Source organism: Chrysochloris asiatica, unplaced genomic scaffold (genome assembly GCF_000296735.1).
Source record: "Chrysochloris asiatica unplaced genomic scaffold, ChrAsi1.0 scaffold00207, whole genome shotgun sequence".
NCBI classification, from domain to species: Eukaryota; Metazoa; Chordata; class Mammalia; order Afrosoricida; family Chrysochloridae; genus Chrysochloris; species Chrysochloris asiatica.
The window spans coordinates 5,733,813-5,746,886 of NW_006408725.1; the positions used below are offsets into that span (position 1 = coordinate 5,733,813).

Sequence of the window (13,074 nt, forward strand, 5' to 3'; positions counted from 1 at the left end):
ATTTATTTTTTAAAGTTTTTTTTTTTTCTTCTTCAGATGTTTCAACAATATCCAAGAATGGCATATCCTCCTCCTGCGCATGGATCCATGAGATTCCCACCTGCTTTATCTGAAAATAACAAGTAAGACTATTAAGTGATTAAAATCTATAATGCACGTTGTTAAAGTGCTATCGAGTCAGTTCCAACCCATAACGAACCCTGTATACGGTTTCCAAGGAATAGCTGGTGAGCTTGAACTGCCAACCTTGTGGTTCAGTCCAGTGCATTAACCCACAGCGTCACACCAGGACCACATAATGCATATTATATATAATATATCTGGCCGCTCATTAAAATTTTCTGGTGTTCAGTGGATTGTACCTGTTGATTTATTCTTATGTTTTCATAGTACAAGTGTGATATTAACAAATGATTGGCTGAACAAAAGTATTTAAGTCTTCTAAAACTTTAATTGACATAAAATTAGAAAATTGGAAATTGTGGCCCAGAAATCAATAGCACTTGTTTCTTCCACCCTCCTTCTATGAGTGGTTTTTCTCTACATTTTATTATTTTAGAATAGTCTTGACTGCAATGTGATTTAGCATTTCTTAAAATTTTATTTTAAAATCTTTGAGATTTTTTAAAAACCTGCTATTAAATACTAACGTAATTGCATAGTGTATTTTCCTGTATGTATGTATTGATACTATAATTATGGTAGAGAAGACACAAATGTTGAGTTGAAAGGAGTTAAAATCCAATCTTAATATTTGCCTCATATAGTGTTCCAAATGCTTTCATGTTTTCATTCCGTAAACTCTCTTTCTTAGAGGCCTTCGAGGAAGAGGACCACCTCCTTCATGGGCTTCTGAGCCTGAGCGTCCTTCCATCCTTAGTGCTTCAGAACTCAAGGAACTTGATAAATTTGATAACCTAGATGCTGAAGCTGATGAAGGTTGGGCAGGTAAGAGACAAAATTAGTTAAGTGCTTTTAGTTGTTGAATGTTTTTACACAGTCAATCTGAGTTTTCCTTAATTTAATAGGTGCTCAGATGGAAGTGGATTATACAGAACAGTTGAATTTCAGTGATGATGATGAGCAAGGAACTAGTGGTCCTAAAGAGAACAACAGGTAAATTGCAGGGGTATCTTTAACTAATAAAAGGAAAATGTGTACATGATTGGTGTCTAGAGATACTTTGAAAGTCAGTGTTAGGATCATTTTAAACATGTTCTTGCTTGACGTGTTCTATGTTTATGAAAATAGAGAGTAAGTAATTGCGTTACTGTAACTGTTTCAAGTTCTGGATTTTTTTTAAGCCTTAGCCATGTTAGGTCTAAGGGAAATGGGGAGCCGTTCCTTCTAGACTATAGGGACATCAGAATCAGGAGTCTGAGTATCATGAAAGTTGGGTTCTTCAAATATGGAAGAGTTTGTAAGTACGTGTTGGTATAGTTTATCAGTAATAGCATTGTAATACACTGCTGTTGCATTTGTGAGATGCTTGTGATTTGATGCTGTTTTTAAAATGACTACTTTGATTACCTTTTTCCTTGTAAATTAGAATGCAATGATATTATCTCTAATGTCACTCATTTACTTTCATGAGGTTTCCTGTGTGGAGTGATACAAAATAGCGAGATTATACTTCTTTTTCCAGTTGTATGTTAATTATGAGTGCCCAAATTTGATGACTACTGTATTTCATTTTATGCCTTATGATAAGCTGACCATACCCAGTGTATTATACATATAAGTTACATGCTAAGTGCATTAGATCACAAAAGCATCTCATTCCTTTATATGAGGAAGCGTCAAAAAGTTCATAGGGGGGGAAAAGCCCTGATCTTTTCTTTCCATTTTTCCATGAATTTTATGAAGTTCCCTCATACATGTTTTTCCTCAGACCACATGGATTTTTTTAAATAGAGAAAAACTCATTTATTTTTTATTTTCTCTGGATTTTGATTCTTCAGTGAGGATCAAGGTTCAAAATCCTCTGAAAACACTGAAAATCGAAAAGAAGCAGATGACGTTAACAGCACTAAATCATCTTCTCAGACACCTGCACAGTCATCAGTAATAAAAGCTCCCTATGGGAAAGGTCCTCCATTTAATCAGGTTTGTTGGACTCATGGAGTTCCTTGTCATTTAAGCATTTAAGATACTATAGATGGATTAATTTTGTAAGCATACAGTTGGAAGGGGACTTACAAAAAGGGAACAATGTATTTTACTTAACTAACTGCCAGACATTGTAGATGAAGGGATATACAGATACACTTGATACCATTTCTAAGATGGTAAAGGTTTTTTTTGTTTTTTAAAAAAAAAAAAAAAAACTACTATCAAATTGAGGGTGGGAAGAGCTTCCCATGAGTCTTCTTTACTCGTTTCAAGGAGTCAGTATATTTATTGTACATGTTGAATTCATGCATAATGGATGGAGACACTGTCAGTTTGGGGCAAAGGGTGAGGAAACTTTTCTTCTGCCAAATGTATAACATCATTTGCGGGCCATATTAAATTACCTACTTAAAAATTAGCTTTTGCTGCATTTGCTCAACATTTAATTAACTCTCTCAAAGAAGCAGGAATTAGTCTGTAGACAAAGTGAACAGAGCCATTGTAAGTAGTGGGAACTTGTGCTGTATGTGAAGTATGAGAAAGCATAGCACTCAACAACTGCTGAGTAATTTGATATGGTAGGAGGGCAGAGGAGCTATGTAAAAGCCATTTGTTATCACTTGTGTTTCACAAGGGAGTCTGAATTTTATCTTAAAGGCTTGGTACCTTAATGAAATAAGCTTTCAAACTTTTTTTAAAAACAGATTTTTTTTTTAAGCTACTGGTCTAATAAAGTAAAACCAAATTCATTTCAGTTGAGGTTATTCTTACTCATAACAACCCTATAGGACAGAGTAGAAGTGCCCCAGAGGACTTCCAGTGCTAATCTTTATGGAATTGGGGGCCTACACCTTTCTCCTGCATCACTGCTGATGAGTTCAAATTGTCAACCTTTTAGTTACAATGAAGAACTCTGACAGCTGTGTCATCTAGGCTCCTGTTGACATGATGGGGGTGATAATTCCTTCATGGGAAATGTCCAGATGTCCTGAGTTTTGTGGAGCTATAAGATATGTACTGATCTGCTAGTCTCAAACCAGATGTTCAAAACCACCAGCCACTGCTTGTGGAAATGGTATAGAAGGTCACTATGAGTTTGCCATCAGGGAAAACAAAATTCAGATAAAATTTTGCTTGCTAAATAAACTAGCTATTCTAGGCACATCTCTCTCAGCCTAAATTTCCTAGGTTGAAACTCCAGAATTGATATTTGTTATTTACAAAGTGCATTTAAAATCCTAACCTTACTTAAAAAACAAAACAAAAACCCTAACCTTATTGAAATGACAGAATGATTCCATAAGAAGTAAAAAGAATAAAGTTACCTTGCAGTGATTTTTATATATATAAAACAAAAAAGATGTCCTTTTAACAGGCCTCTGATTACATTGATAAAATACACTTAAAGAAATTATCTTTTTATAATAGGAACGTGGACAATCTTCACACCTGCCACCACCCCCAAAACTGCTTGCACAGCAGGTAAATTTTAACTAAATGATGCTTTATGATCTGTATGGTTTGTTTGATTTCTTTTGTTTTAATGGAAAAGCTATTTCTATGTATTTTTATAATTTATGAAATATAATTATGGTTTCTTTTACCTTCTGATGACATCATCACAGCTTCCTTTTCATCTTTTCCTTCTTCATCTTTTGCTGATTATTACTAACATATTTCTAAAGTTCAATAAAAGAACCTTTTTGGAACTGTGAGTTAGGCATTGTTGTTAAGCGCCTTAGAGTTGATTCTGACACATAGCGACCATGTATAGGGTTTCCAAGAAACAGCTGGTGAGCTTGAACCACTGTCTTTGCACTCTGCCGCATTAGCCCACACACTACTTCTATGGTGTTTAACATGGCAAAATTCTTTTAGTGAGGTTGTTTATATAAGACAGCAAGTTTGTCTTCCCTTTTCCCGGTTTTTCATTAACACTGTCCAGTCATCCTTTCATGGTGACTATTATCATGAAGATCATTAATGGCTTCCATATTGCTGAATACAGTTCTCATGACTTCATACATGATATCAGCACAAATGACATAGTTGATCTTTTCGTCTTTTGAAAGTTGTTGTTTTTTTATATATATTTCTAGCACTAAGAGCTCTACCTTTAATATGTTCAATAATCAGTTCAGTATTACCACTTGTATTTTTAAGATATCTCATTTAGTAAATCTAAAGGACATTAATCATACGTGATAAAGTAGAGGTCAGTAAAAAAGAGGAAGACACTCAGCAAGATAAGTGTAACACAGGACCGGTTAGTGCTTCTTTCTGTTATATATACTATCTGTGAGTCAGAACTGACTCTACATCACCTAAATAAATCATGAATACATTTTACTCTGGTGCAGTTTACAATCAAGTATATTGAAATTATTAGAGTTTCTTTTTTATTCATCTTTTCCAAGTACACTAAGACAGACAATATTTTGGGCCATAAAGGAAGTCTTAAAATTTTTAAATAATTTAATTATTTAAAACAAAGATTCTGTGTTCTCTGACAGCAGTGTAATTAAGTTAGAAGTGCACATTGTAATTAAATTAGAAATGATTACCTGATAGATGTATTTTTTAAATATCCACATATTTGTATATTTAACAATATACTTTTAAATAACTCATGCATCAAACAAGAGAATGCAAAGGGAATTAGAAAATATTTTGCCCTGAAGGATAATGAAAATACATTTCGAAACCTTTAGGAAACTGTCTAGGCAATGTTTTGTAACAACCAAAAAACATTGTTACCAAGTCATTTCCTACTCATAGCAACCCTTAGCACAGAGTAGAACTGCCCCATAAAGTTTCCCAGGCTATAAATCATTAATAGAAGCAAGTGGCTACATCTTTCTCCTACAGTGGCTGGGGATGTTTTAAGTTAACATGCTCTATTTAGAAAGAAAACATAGAATTAATAAATTAATCAGCTACCTTATGAAACTAAGCTGTTGTGTGGTTTTTGTTTTTGTTTTTTTCCTTTTAATTCTGAGATAAGTAAAAGAAGATAAACAAAAAAGATATGAAAGAAAATTAGTGAAATGAAAAGAATCAAAGACATAAAAGTTTTTTTTTTAAAGATTTGGAAAATTGACCTGTAGTATACTTAGTCAGTATACTACAGGTCAATTTACCAAATCTTTAAAAAAAAAACAGCAACCAGATACATTAAACACTGAAGACTGAACACACCAGAAGTGTTGTGGGATGACATCAAAAACATCATACGTGAAGAAAGCAAAAAGTCATTGAGAAGACAAGAAAGTGTAGAGATGCTAAAGCAAAAGGAAGAAATGAGGTGGTACAAGAGCTAAACAGAAAATTTCAAAGATCAGCTCGAGAAGATAAAGCCAAATATTACAACGAAAATTGCAAAGATCTGGAATCACAAAACCATAAAGGAAGAACACGCTCAACATTTCTCAAGCTGGGGGAACTGAAGAAAAAGTTTAAGCCTAGACTTTCATTATTGAAAGATTCTCTGGGCAAATTATTGAATGATGCATTAAGCATCAAGAGAAGATGGAAGGAATACACAGTCACTGTACCAAAAGGAAATGGTTAATGTTCAGCTGATTCAAGAGGTAGCATATGATCAAGGCCAAATGATAGTGAAGGAGGAATTCCAAGGTGCATTGAAGGACTTGGCAAAGAACAAGGCACCAGGAATTGATGGAATAAAAATTGCAATCTTTCAAGAAAGTCAGGCAGCACAGGAGGCACCTGCTCATCTCTGCCAAGAAATTTGGAAGACAGTTATCTGGCCGACTGATTGGAAGAGATCCATATTCGTGCCCATTCCAAAGAGAGGTGACCCAACGGAATGTGAAAATCATTAGATAAATCTCTGATATTCCATGTGAGTAAAGTTTTACTGAAGGTAATACAGAAACGGCTGCAAGCATACATTGACAGAGGAATCTATACCTGGGCCTAAAGACAGTTTTTCGAACAGAACATGGGAACACTGAATGGTTTCAAATTAAGAAAGGTGTGCAACAAGGTTGTGTTCTTTTACCATACTTATTCAACCAGTATGCTGAGCAAATAATCAGAGAAGCTGGGTTATATGAAGAAAAACGTTGCATCAGGATCAGAGGAAGACTCATTAGCAACCTACAATATGCAGATGATAACAACCTTGCTTGCTGAAAGTGAACAGAACTTAAAACATTTACTGATGAAGATCCAAGAGCACAGCCTTGCCTGTGGATTACATCTCAATGTAAAGAAAACAAAAATCCTCACCACTGGACCAATAAACAACATTCTTTTCAACGGAGAAAAGATTGAAGTTGTGAAGGACTTCATTCTTCTTGGATCAACTATCCACATTCATTGAAGCATCAGTTAAACAACATATTGCATTGGGCAAATCTTCTGCACAAGACCTTTTTAAAGTGTTGAAGAGCAAAGATGTCAGCTAAGGACTACGGTGCGCCTGACCCAAGCCATTGTATTTTCAGTAACCTCTTATGCATGCGAAAGCTGGACAGTGAATAAGGAAGACCATAGAAGAATCGGTGCTTTTGAGTTCTGGTGTTGGCGAAGAATATTGAAAGTGCCATCTGCTGCCAAAAGAACCAAAAGATCCGTTTTGGTAGAAGTGCAGCCAGAGTACTCCTTGGAAGCCAAGATGGCCAAACTTCTTCTCTCCTACTTTGGACATATTGTCAGGAGGGACTAGTAACCGGAGAAGGATATCATGTTTGGCAAGGTGGAGGGTCAGAAAAAAAAGAGGAAGACCCCCGACAAGATGGATTGGCCAAGGGGCATCATTGATGGATTCAAGCATGGCAACAGTAGTGAAGATGGCCCAGGATCTGGCAATGTTTCGTTCTGCTGTGCATAAAGTAGCTATGAGTCGGTACTGACTCGATGGCACCTAACAACAAGATACTGATCAAGAAAAAAAGACGGCCAAGATAGGAATGAAATGGGTAACATCAGTACAGATACTGCAGACCTCAAAAATATCAGCAACACAAAAACTAATAATTAGAACTTACTTAATCAAATATAGACCATTCAATCAAAAAAGTAAAATACAGAAGGACGATGGCCATGGAAATCGGAATCCGCTAAGGAGTACAACTCACCTGCCAAATAAGAATTAAAAAAAAAAAAAGTAAAAACACATTAGAATGGAAGACATAGACTGTCTTACATGGAGATATAATCATATATATATTTATTGGTGTCCAGGTGTCATGCTGTAAGTTAATACACTGGAATGCAAGGTTGGCAGTTTAAGTTTACCAGCCTCAGAAATCCTATACAGGATTGCTATAGTGTCAGAATTGACTCGACACTTAACAACAACAAAATAAATAAAAAGAGACATACCATACTCATGATAGCATAGATTTATTAATAAATGACAATTTTTCCAAAATTGTTTGTAGACTCAGTATAATCTATAAAATTGACAAACTTATACTAGAATATCCAGAACAATTTTTTACAAGAAAATAATTTGAAGGAGGCTTTTTACTGCCTGATAAGATTTACTCAAAAGCTACAGTAAGCATGACAATATGGTGCTGGCTAACAAATAGTCATATATATCAATGGATCAAATTTGGGTGCCCAGTAATGTGTACTTAAAATTGTAGAGTGATTTTTGCTCAAGGCTTTGAACTGTTATTTCCTGATTCAGTCATCACCATCAAAGCAAAACTGGAACAGACCCTAAATTTTAAAAGGTGAACCAGAATGACAGCAGAGGGGTCTCAATTATGGGTTTGTGTCCTGCTATCCAGGAGTCCTGGTGTGGTGCTGCAAGATAATATGCTGGACTGCAAGGTCGATTTGAGTCGCAAGGTTGGCGGTTCAAACTCAGCAGCTGCTTCTCAGCAACCCTATATAGGGTTAATACAAGTCAGAACCTACTCGACAGTGCTTAACAACAGCCCTGCTTGCAAATGAATCTCTTGAAGAGTCAGAAACAGATGGCTGGCTGCTGAACACACTGCTTTGAATGTGTACCATTCTCCACAGTCCTGACAATAATAAAATTTCCTAAAGGAGCTTGCTCTGCACCTCTTCTTAGTCTCCCATTTTAGGACTTAAGCACATAATTTTTTCCCTAGTCTTGTTGTCATTCTACTTTACCCAAATTTTAAAAGTGTCCAGCACTAAACTCAAGCTAACACCTTATAAACACACAGATCTTCAAAACGGTTAGACTGAGCAGAAGCCAGACAGAGAAGAGAATATTAGGAGAAAGTCTAGTGTTTCATCATACCCTATTTTTTTCTTTTATAAGGATGATGACTGGATTGTGTAACTGCAGCGTTCTTTTAAAATCTGTATGCTAAAGGAAAGAACACCTTCATATTTCAGCTCTTATGTGCTTTTTTCATTGTGCTTACTTTTATATAGTTGTTAGATTTTAGACACTGTAGCCATTCTTTTACAATGTTATTTTCAAAGTTAAATTATTGAAAATCAGCCTCTCTGGAGAAGGTGCCCTTACTTTCTACTCTGGGTACTACATAAATAAGAGTTGCCCTGCCCTGCACCCAGCTGATTTCTTCGAATTTCTTCATCTTGTTCACTTTGCCCTTTGGCTGCCTCCTTTTTTTCCAGTAACATCACCTCTGACTTCTCAGGGTTCACGTCCTATTGTTTTGGATTTTTGTGTCTTAATTTTAAGGCATCCCAGATCGGACCACTGCTGCTGAAGCACTTGCACTTTATATATATTTTTTAAATGTACTAAAGTCTCTAAATTTAGATTCTGAGATTCATTTCATGCATCTGGTTTTTCTCAACAAATACTGAGCAAGCAATAACATTTGACACTAAATCAGTAAATGCTTAGTGAATACTAGATGTCTTGATTAATTATTCTGGTTTTGAATTTGGGGATTTATGTAGACTTTATTTTTATCTCAAGTTGTTACTTATTTTTATTTAAAGAGGGTACTTTTACCAGAGAAATCTGTATTTGCCTGTTGGTTATTTTTTCTCCCAATCTGAACCTGTGATCTCCAGTGTAGGTCAGAAATAGAGTTAGCATGCTTATTTGATTATTTTACTGTTTCAGCATCCACCTCCTCCAGATCGACAGGCAGTACCTGGAAGAGCAGGTCCTTTCCCCCCTAAGCAGCAAGTACCTGATGAAGATGAAATTTGGAAGCAGAGACGACGGCAACAGTCAGAAGTTTCTGTAGCTGTGGAACGTGCTCGTAAACGACGTGAAGAGGAGGAGCGTAGAATGGAAGAACAAAGGAAGGCCGCTTGTGCAGAGAAACTTAAACAGTTAAATGAGAAGCTTGGCATTGTGGAAAAACAACCATCTCCCGAGGAAATTAGGGAAAGGGAACGGGAAAAAGAACGGGAACGTGAGAAAGAACTTGAAAAAGAACAAGAGCGTGAGAGAGAGAAGGAGAAAGAAAGAGAGAGGGAGAGGCAACAGGAAAAAGAGAAAGAACTAGAGAAGGAGAAGGAAAAACAAAGAGAAATAGAGAAACAAAGAGAGAAAGAACAAGAACAACAGCAGGAAAAGGAAAAAGAACTGCAAAAAACAAGAGAACTGGAGAATGAATGTGAGCTACAGCAGAAGGAAAGGGAAAATGTGGAGGAAAAAGTTGAACACAAAGACGCTACTTCAGAGCCTGGAATAGAGAAACAAGAAAGTGAAAACATCTCTACTAAAGGTATGGTAGGCTTGATCATTCTTCTAGAAACTTTTTTTAAATTTCCTATTGTTTGGTGCTTGTGTTTTGTTTGCATGTGTATATTTTAAATATATGTCATCTGAATTATGTTAATTTGATATTACTTGAACTAAAAAGTTGCATTGGCTTGATAATCGTATACTCTGAAGCTGCTTTCCCTACTTTTTTCTGATTCTGAGATAGTTTACTAAATGAAACTTCATTTGTTCACATCCATTAATACAGAAATTTACTGAAAGAGAGCTTAATGGAAATGTTGTTGTTGTTGTTATGTGCTGTGGAGTCCGTTCCAACTCATAGCCACCCTGTATAGGGTTTCTGGTGACCTTACAGAAAAGCCTTATCTTTTTCCCACAGAACAGCTGGTAGTTTCGAACTGTTGATCTTGCAGTTCGCAGCCCGATTTGTAACCACTACACTACCAGAGCTCCTAATGGAAATGTTGTTCTTAAGTGCCATCGAGTTGGATCCGACCCATAGTGACCTTATACAGGGTTTCTGAAGAGCAACTGGTGAGCTTGAATCACTGACCTTGCAGTTCAAATGGCTTTGCAGTCTGGTCCATTAACCCACAGCACCACTCCAGGACTCCAATGGTTATAGTAGGTTGTCATTGTTAAATAACCCCACCTATTTGGTAATTGGAGACCTAGTGTGGTGCTGTGGGTTAATACGCTGGACTGCAGAGTCAGTTTGAACTGTAAGATTAGAGGTTCAAGCTCACAGCTACCCCTTGGAAGCCCTATACAGTGTCACTGTGGGTCGGGACCAACTCGACGGCACTCAACAACATTTTGTAACTGCAGGTTTCCTACCAAGTTAAATACGCAGTTCACCACCGCATAGCTAATATGCTCACTAGACTGTAATTTCTGTGTAATTATACCTCTTAGTATAACTATAAAAAGGAGAAATATCTTTTATCAATGTATTCTTAATGAAATAAGGTCACTTGGACCATTTGTTTTTAAATTTTTATAATAATTTACCAGATTTTATAAAATTTTTCATACAAATCATCCTAAAAGAGATCTTATTTTACTGTTATGGATTATATGCCATAAGCACATAACAAGAGTGCTCAAAATGCTAATAAAAATTGAATTGTTTCAGCATAAAATTAAAAAACCTTTGTACACACAGTATAGAACATTAATAAATGCTAAAAAGAGATCACGCAGATAATGAGAATGACTGTGAATTATAAATGACACCATTTATATTTTAGTCCTAGTTCTGCCATTGAGTAGATGTACTGAACCTGTGTAAGTTAAATTTTCATAGTGTCTATGACTACATAAATTCTTTTCCTAGTCTTATTTTTATTTCATCCTCACATTTACTTTTATGTTCTCTTCTGGTAATTTTCTAAATTTATCAAATATCCATTTGATTTTAAATGTTATCTCTACTTGGTGCTCTTTTTTATCCCTCCTTGTTTTTCCATTTTATACATTTCTAATATTGAACATCATGAAGAAAAGTGTACTATGATTTTTCCATTAACAAGGCTTAAAAATTCCTAGTAGTCTGAGATAAAAATTTGTAAACTCAATTTTGTAATTATGACAAATTACAGTCTAATGAATATGATTGTTTTCTTTAGAATGAAAAATCTTTTTTTTTTTTTTTCTGTTATGTTTGTGATTCTCATTTTAACTGATTCCCTTTATATGTCCTGGTGTGGCTGTTAGGATAAGCACTCAACTGCAAGGTTTGCCGTTCAGACTCAACTATGCATGATTGCTTTGCGTCAGAACCAACTCAATGACACTTATCAACATTATGTAAAAAAAATGTTTTAAATATTTGAGGCTATCTACTGATAACTTTTTTTCCCCCCCAGATATAAACTCTTTTTTTTTTTTTTTTTTTAAGATAATATAGTTCTGTGATCCATAAACTATAGAAACCAGTGTGTTGTATTTGTAGGTAATTTATGTTTTCACAGAAGCCCTGGGAAACCACATATAAATAGTTATAGGTAAAGTGTGGAATGTTTTAGCTAGCACCGAATAGTCATATGAATATTTGCTTGGTGAGAGATGTGGACCTGTGATCTTTGTCTTAAACCATTATTGAGAAAATCTTAAGATTATTGAAATCTAATGTTAGCCTCACCAGTGGCTACTAAAATTAGAGTACATTAAAATATATTGGAATATTGAGGATGCCTTCTACATTAACTTTTATTATACCTTAGTCTGATCATTTCATTGTAGTGGTTGAAATATAATGAATTAAAAACACATTTATTGTCATGGATGAAGACAAGTACCTTTCACCTTTTTTTTGGGGGCAGAGGAGGAGCCAATTTTCACGAGACAAGACAGCAATCGCAGTGAAAAAGAGACAACACAGTTGTCTCATGAAACAGAACCAGAATCAGGGTCTCAACCTCGGCCTGCTGTGTTGTCTGGCTATTTCAAACAGTTTCAAAAGTCTTTACCACCACGATTCCAGCGGCAGCAGGTAAAGCTAAAAACAGTTTATTACATATGTGTGATTGAAAAGGTTTATTTCTCAGGAGGTGGAGAAATTAATGTGGCATCAAACCTAAAACATAAATTTACTTTGAAACGCTTTTCCTTTTCAATAAAACTTAATTGGTAGGTCATTTCATTTATTTTTTCCCTTGTCTCATTTACTACAGACACCATCTTCCTACGAAGTTAATTGTACAGTATAATAAATGTTTGTTGCTTAAGTCAAATATGGGGCATGGTGTTATTACTTATACTTAGTTCCTTTGTCTTACTTACTGCCACATCTTTTTACTGCTTTTCTCTCAAAGACTCTCAAAGAGCCATTTTTAGATATGATAGATTATATTAATTCATCATATGGAACGAAAATCTCAGGATGCAGGCTCTTTTTCAGGAACAGATGAAGCAGCAACAGTGGCAGCAGCAGCAGCAGCAACAAGGTGTACTTCCGCAAACTGTGTCTTCACAACCATCCAGTGGTGCTGTTCCTCCTCCACCACACAGACCTCTTTACCAGCCAATGCAACCTCACCCTCAGCATTTGGCTTCTATGGGTTTTGATCCGAGGTGGCTCATGATGCAGTCATATATGGATCCTCGCATGATGTCAGGAAGACCTGCTATGGATATGCCGTCTATTCATCCTGGTTAGTTGAACTTTGCCCTGCCTCATGATAGTTACGAATCGGGTTGTGAACCTCAAGGTCAGCAGTTCGAAACTACTAGTTGTTCTGTGGAAGAAAGATGAGGCTTTCTGCTCCCATAAAAATTAACAGCCTCAGAAA

At 35.8% G+C, this 13,074-nt stretch overlaps 1 protein-coding gene across 1 annotated transcript in view; it reads left to right on the forward strand.

Moving 5' to 3' along the window:
• PRRC2C (proline-rich coiled-coil 2C) overlaps positions 1 to 13,074 on the forward strand; it is a 69,387-nt gene that overhangs the window by 11,387 nt on the left and 44,926 nt on the right. Inside the window, exons 6-13 of the mRNA XM_006872646.1 lie at positions 37 to 122; positions 815 to 948; positions 1,029 to 1,116; positions 1,962 to 2,106; positions 3,541 to 3,594; positions 9,170 to 9,782; positions 12,106 to 12,275; positions 12,684 to 12,936. Of these exons, the coding sequence (XP_006872708.1) occupies positions 37 to 122; positions 815 to 948; positions 1,029 to 1,116; positions 1,962 to 2,106; positions 3,541 to 3,594; positions 9,170 to 9,782; positions 12,106 to 12,275; positions 12,684 to 12,936 (1,543 nt within the window). The remainder of the gene's footprint in view (positions 1 to 36; positions 123 to 814; positions 949 to 1,028; positions 1,117 to 1,961; positions 2,107 to 3,540; positions 3,595 to 9,169; positions 9,783 to 12,105; positions 12,276 to 12,683; positions 12,937 to 13,074) is intronic.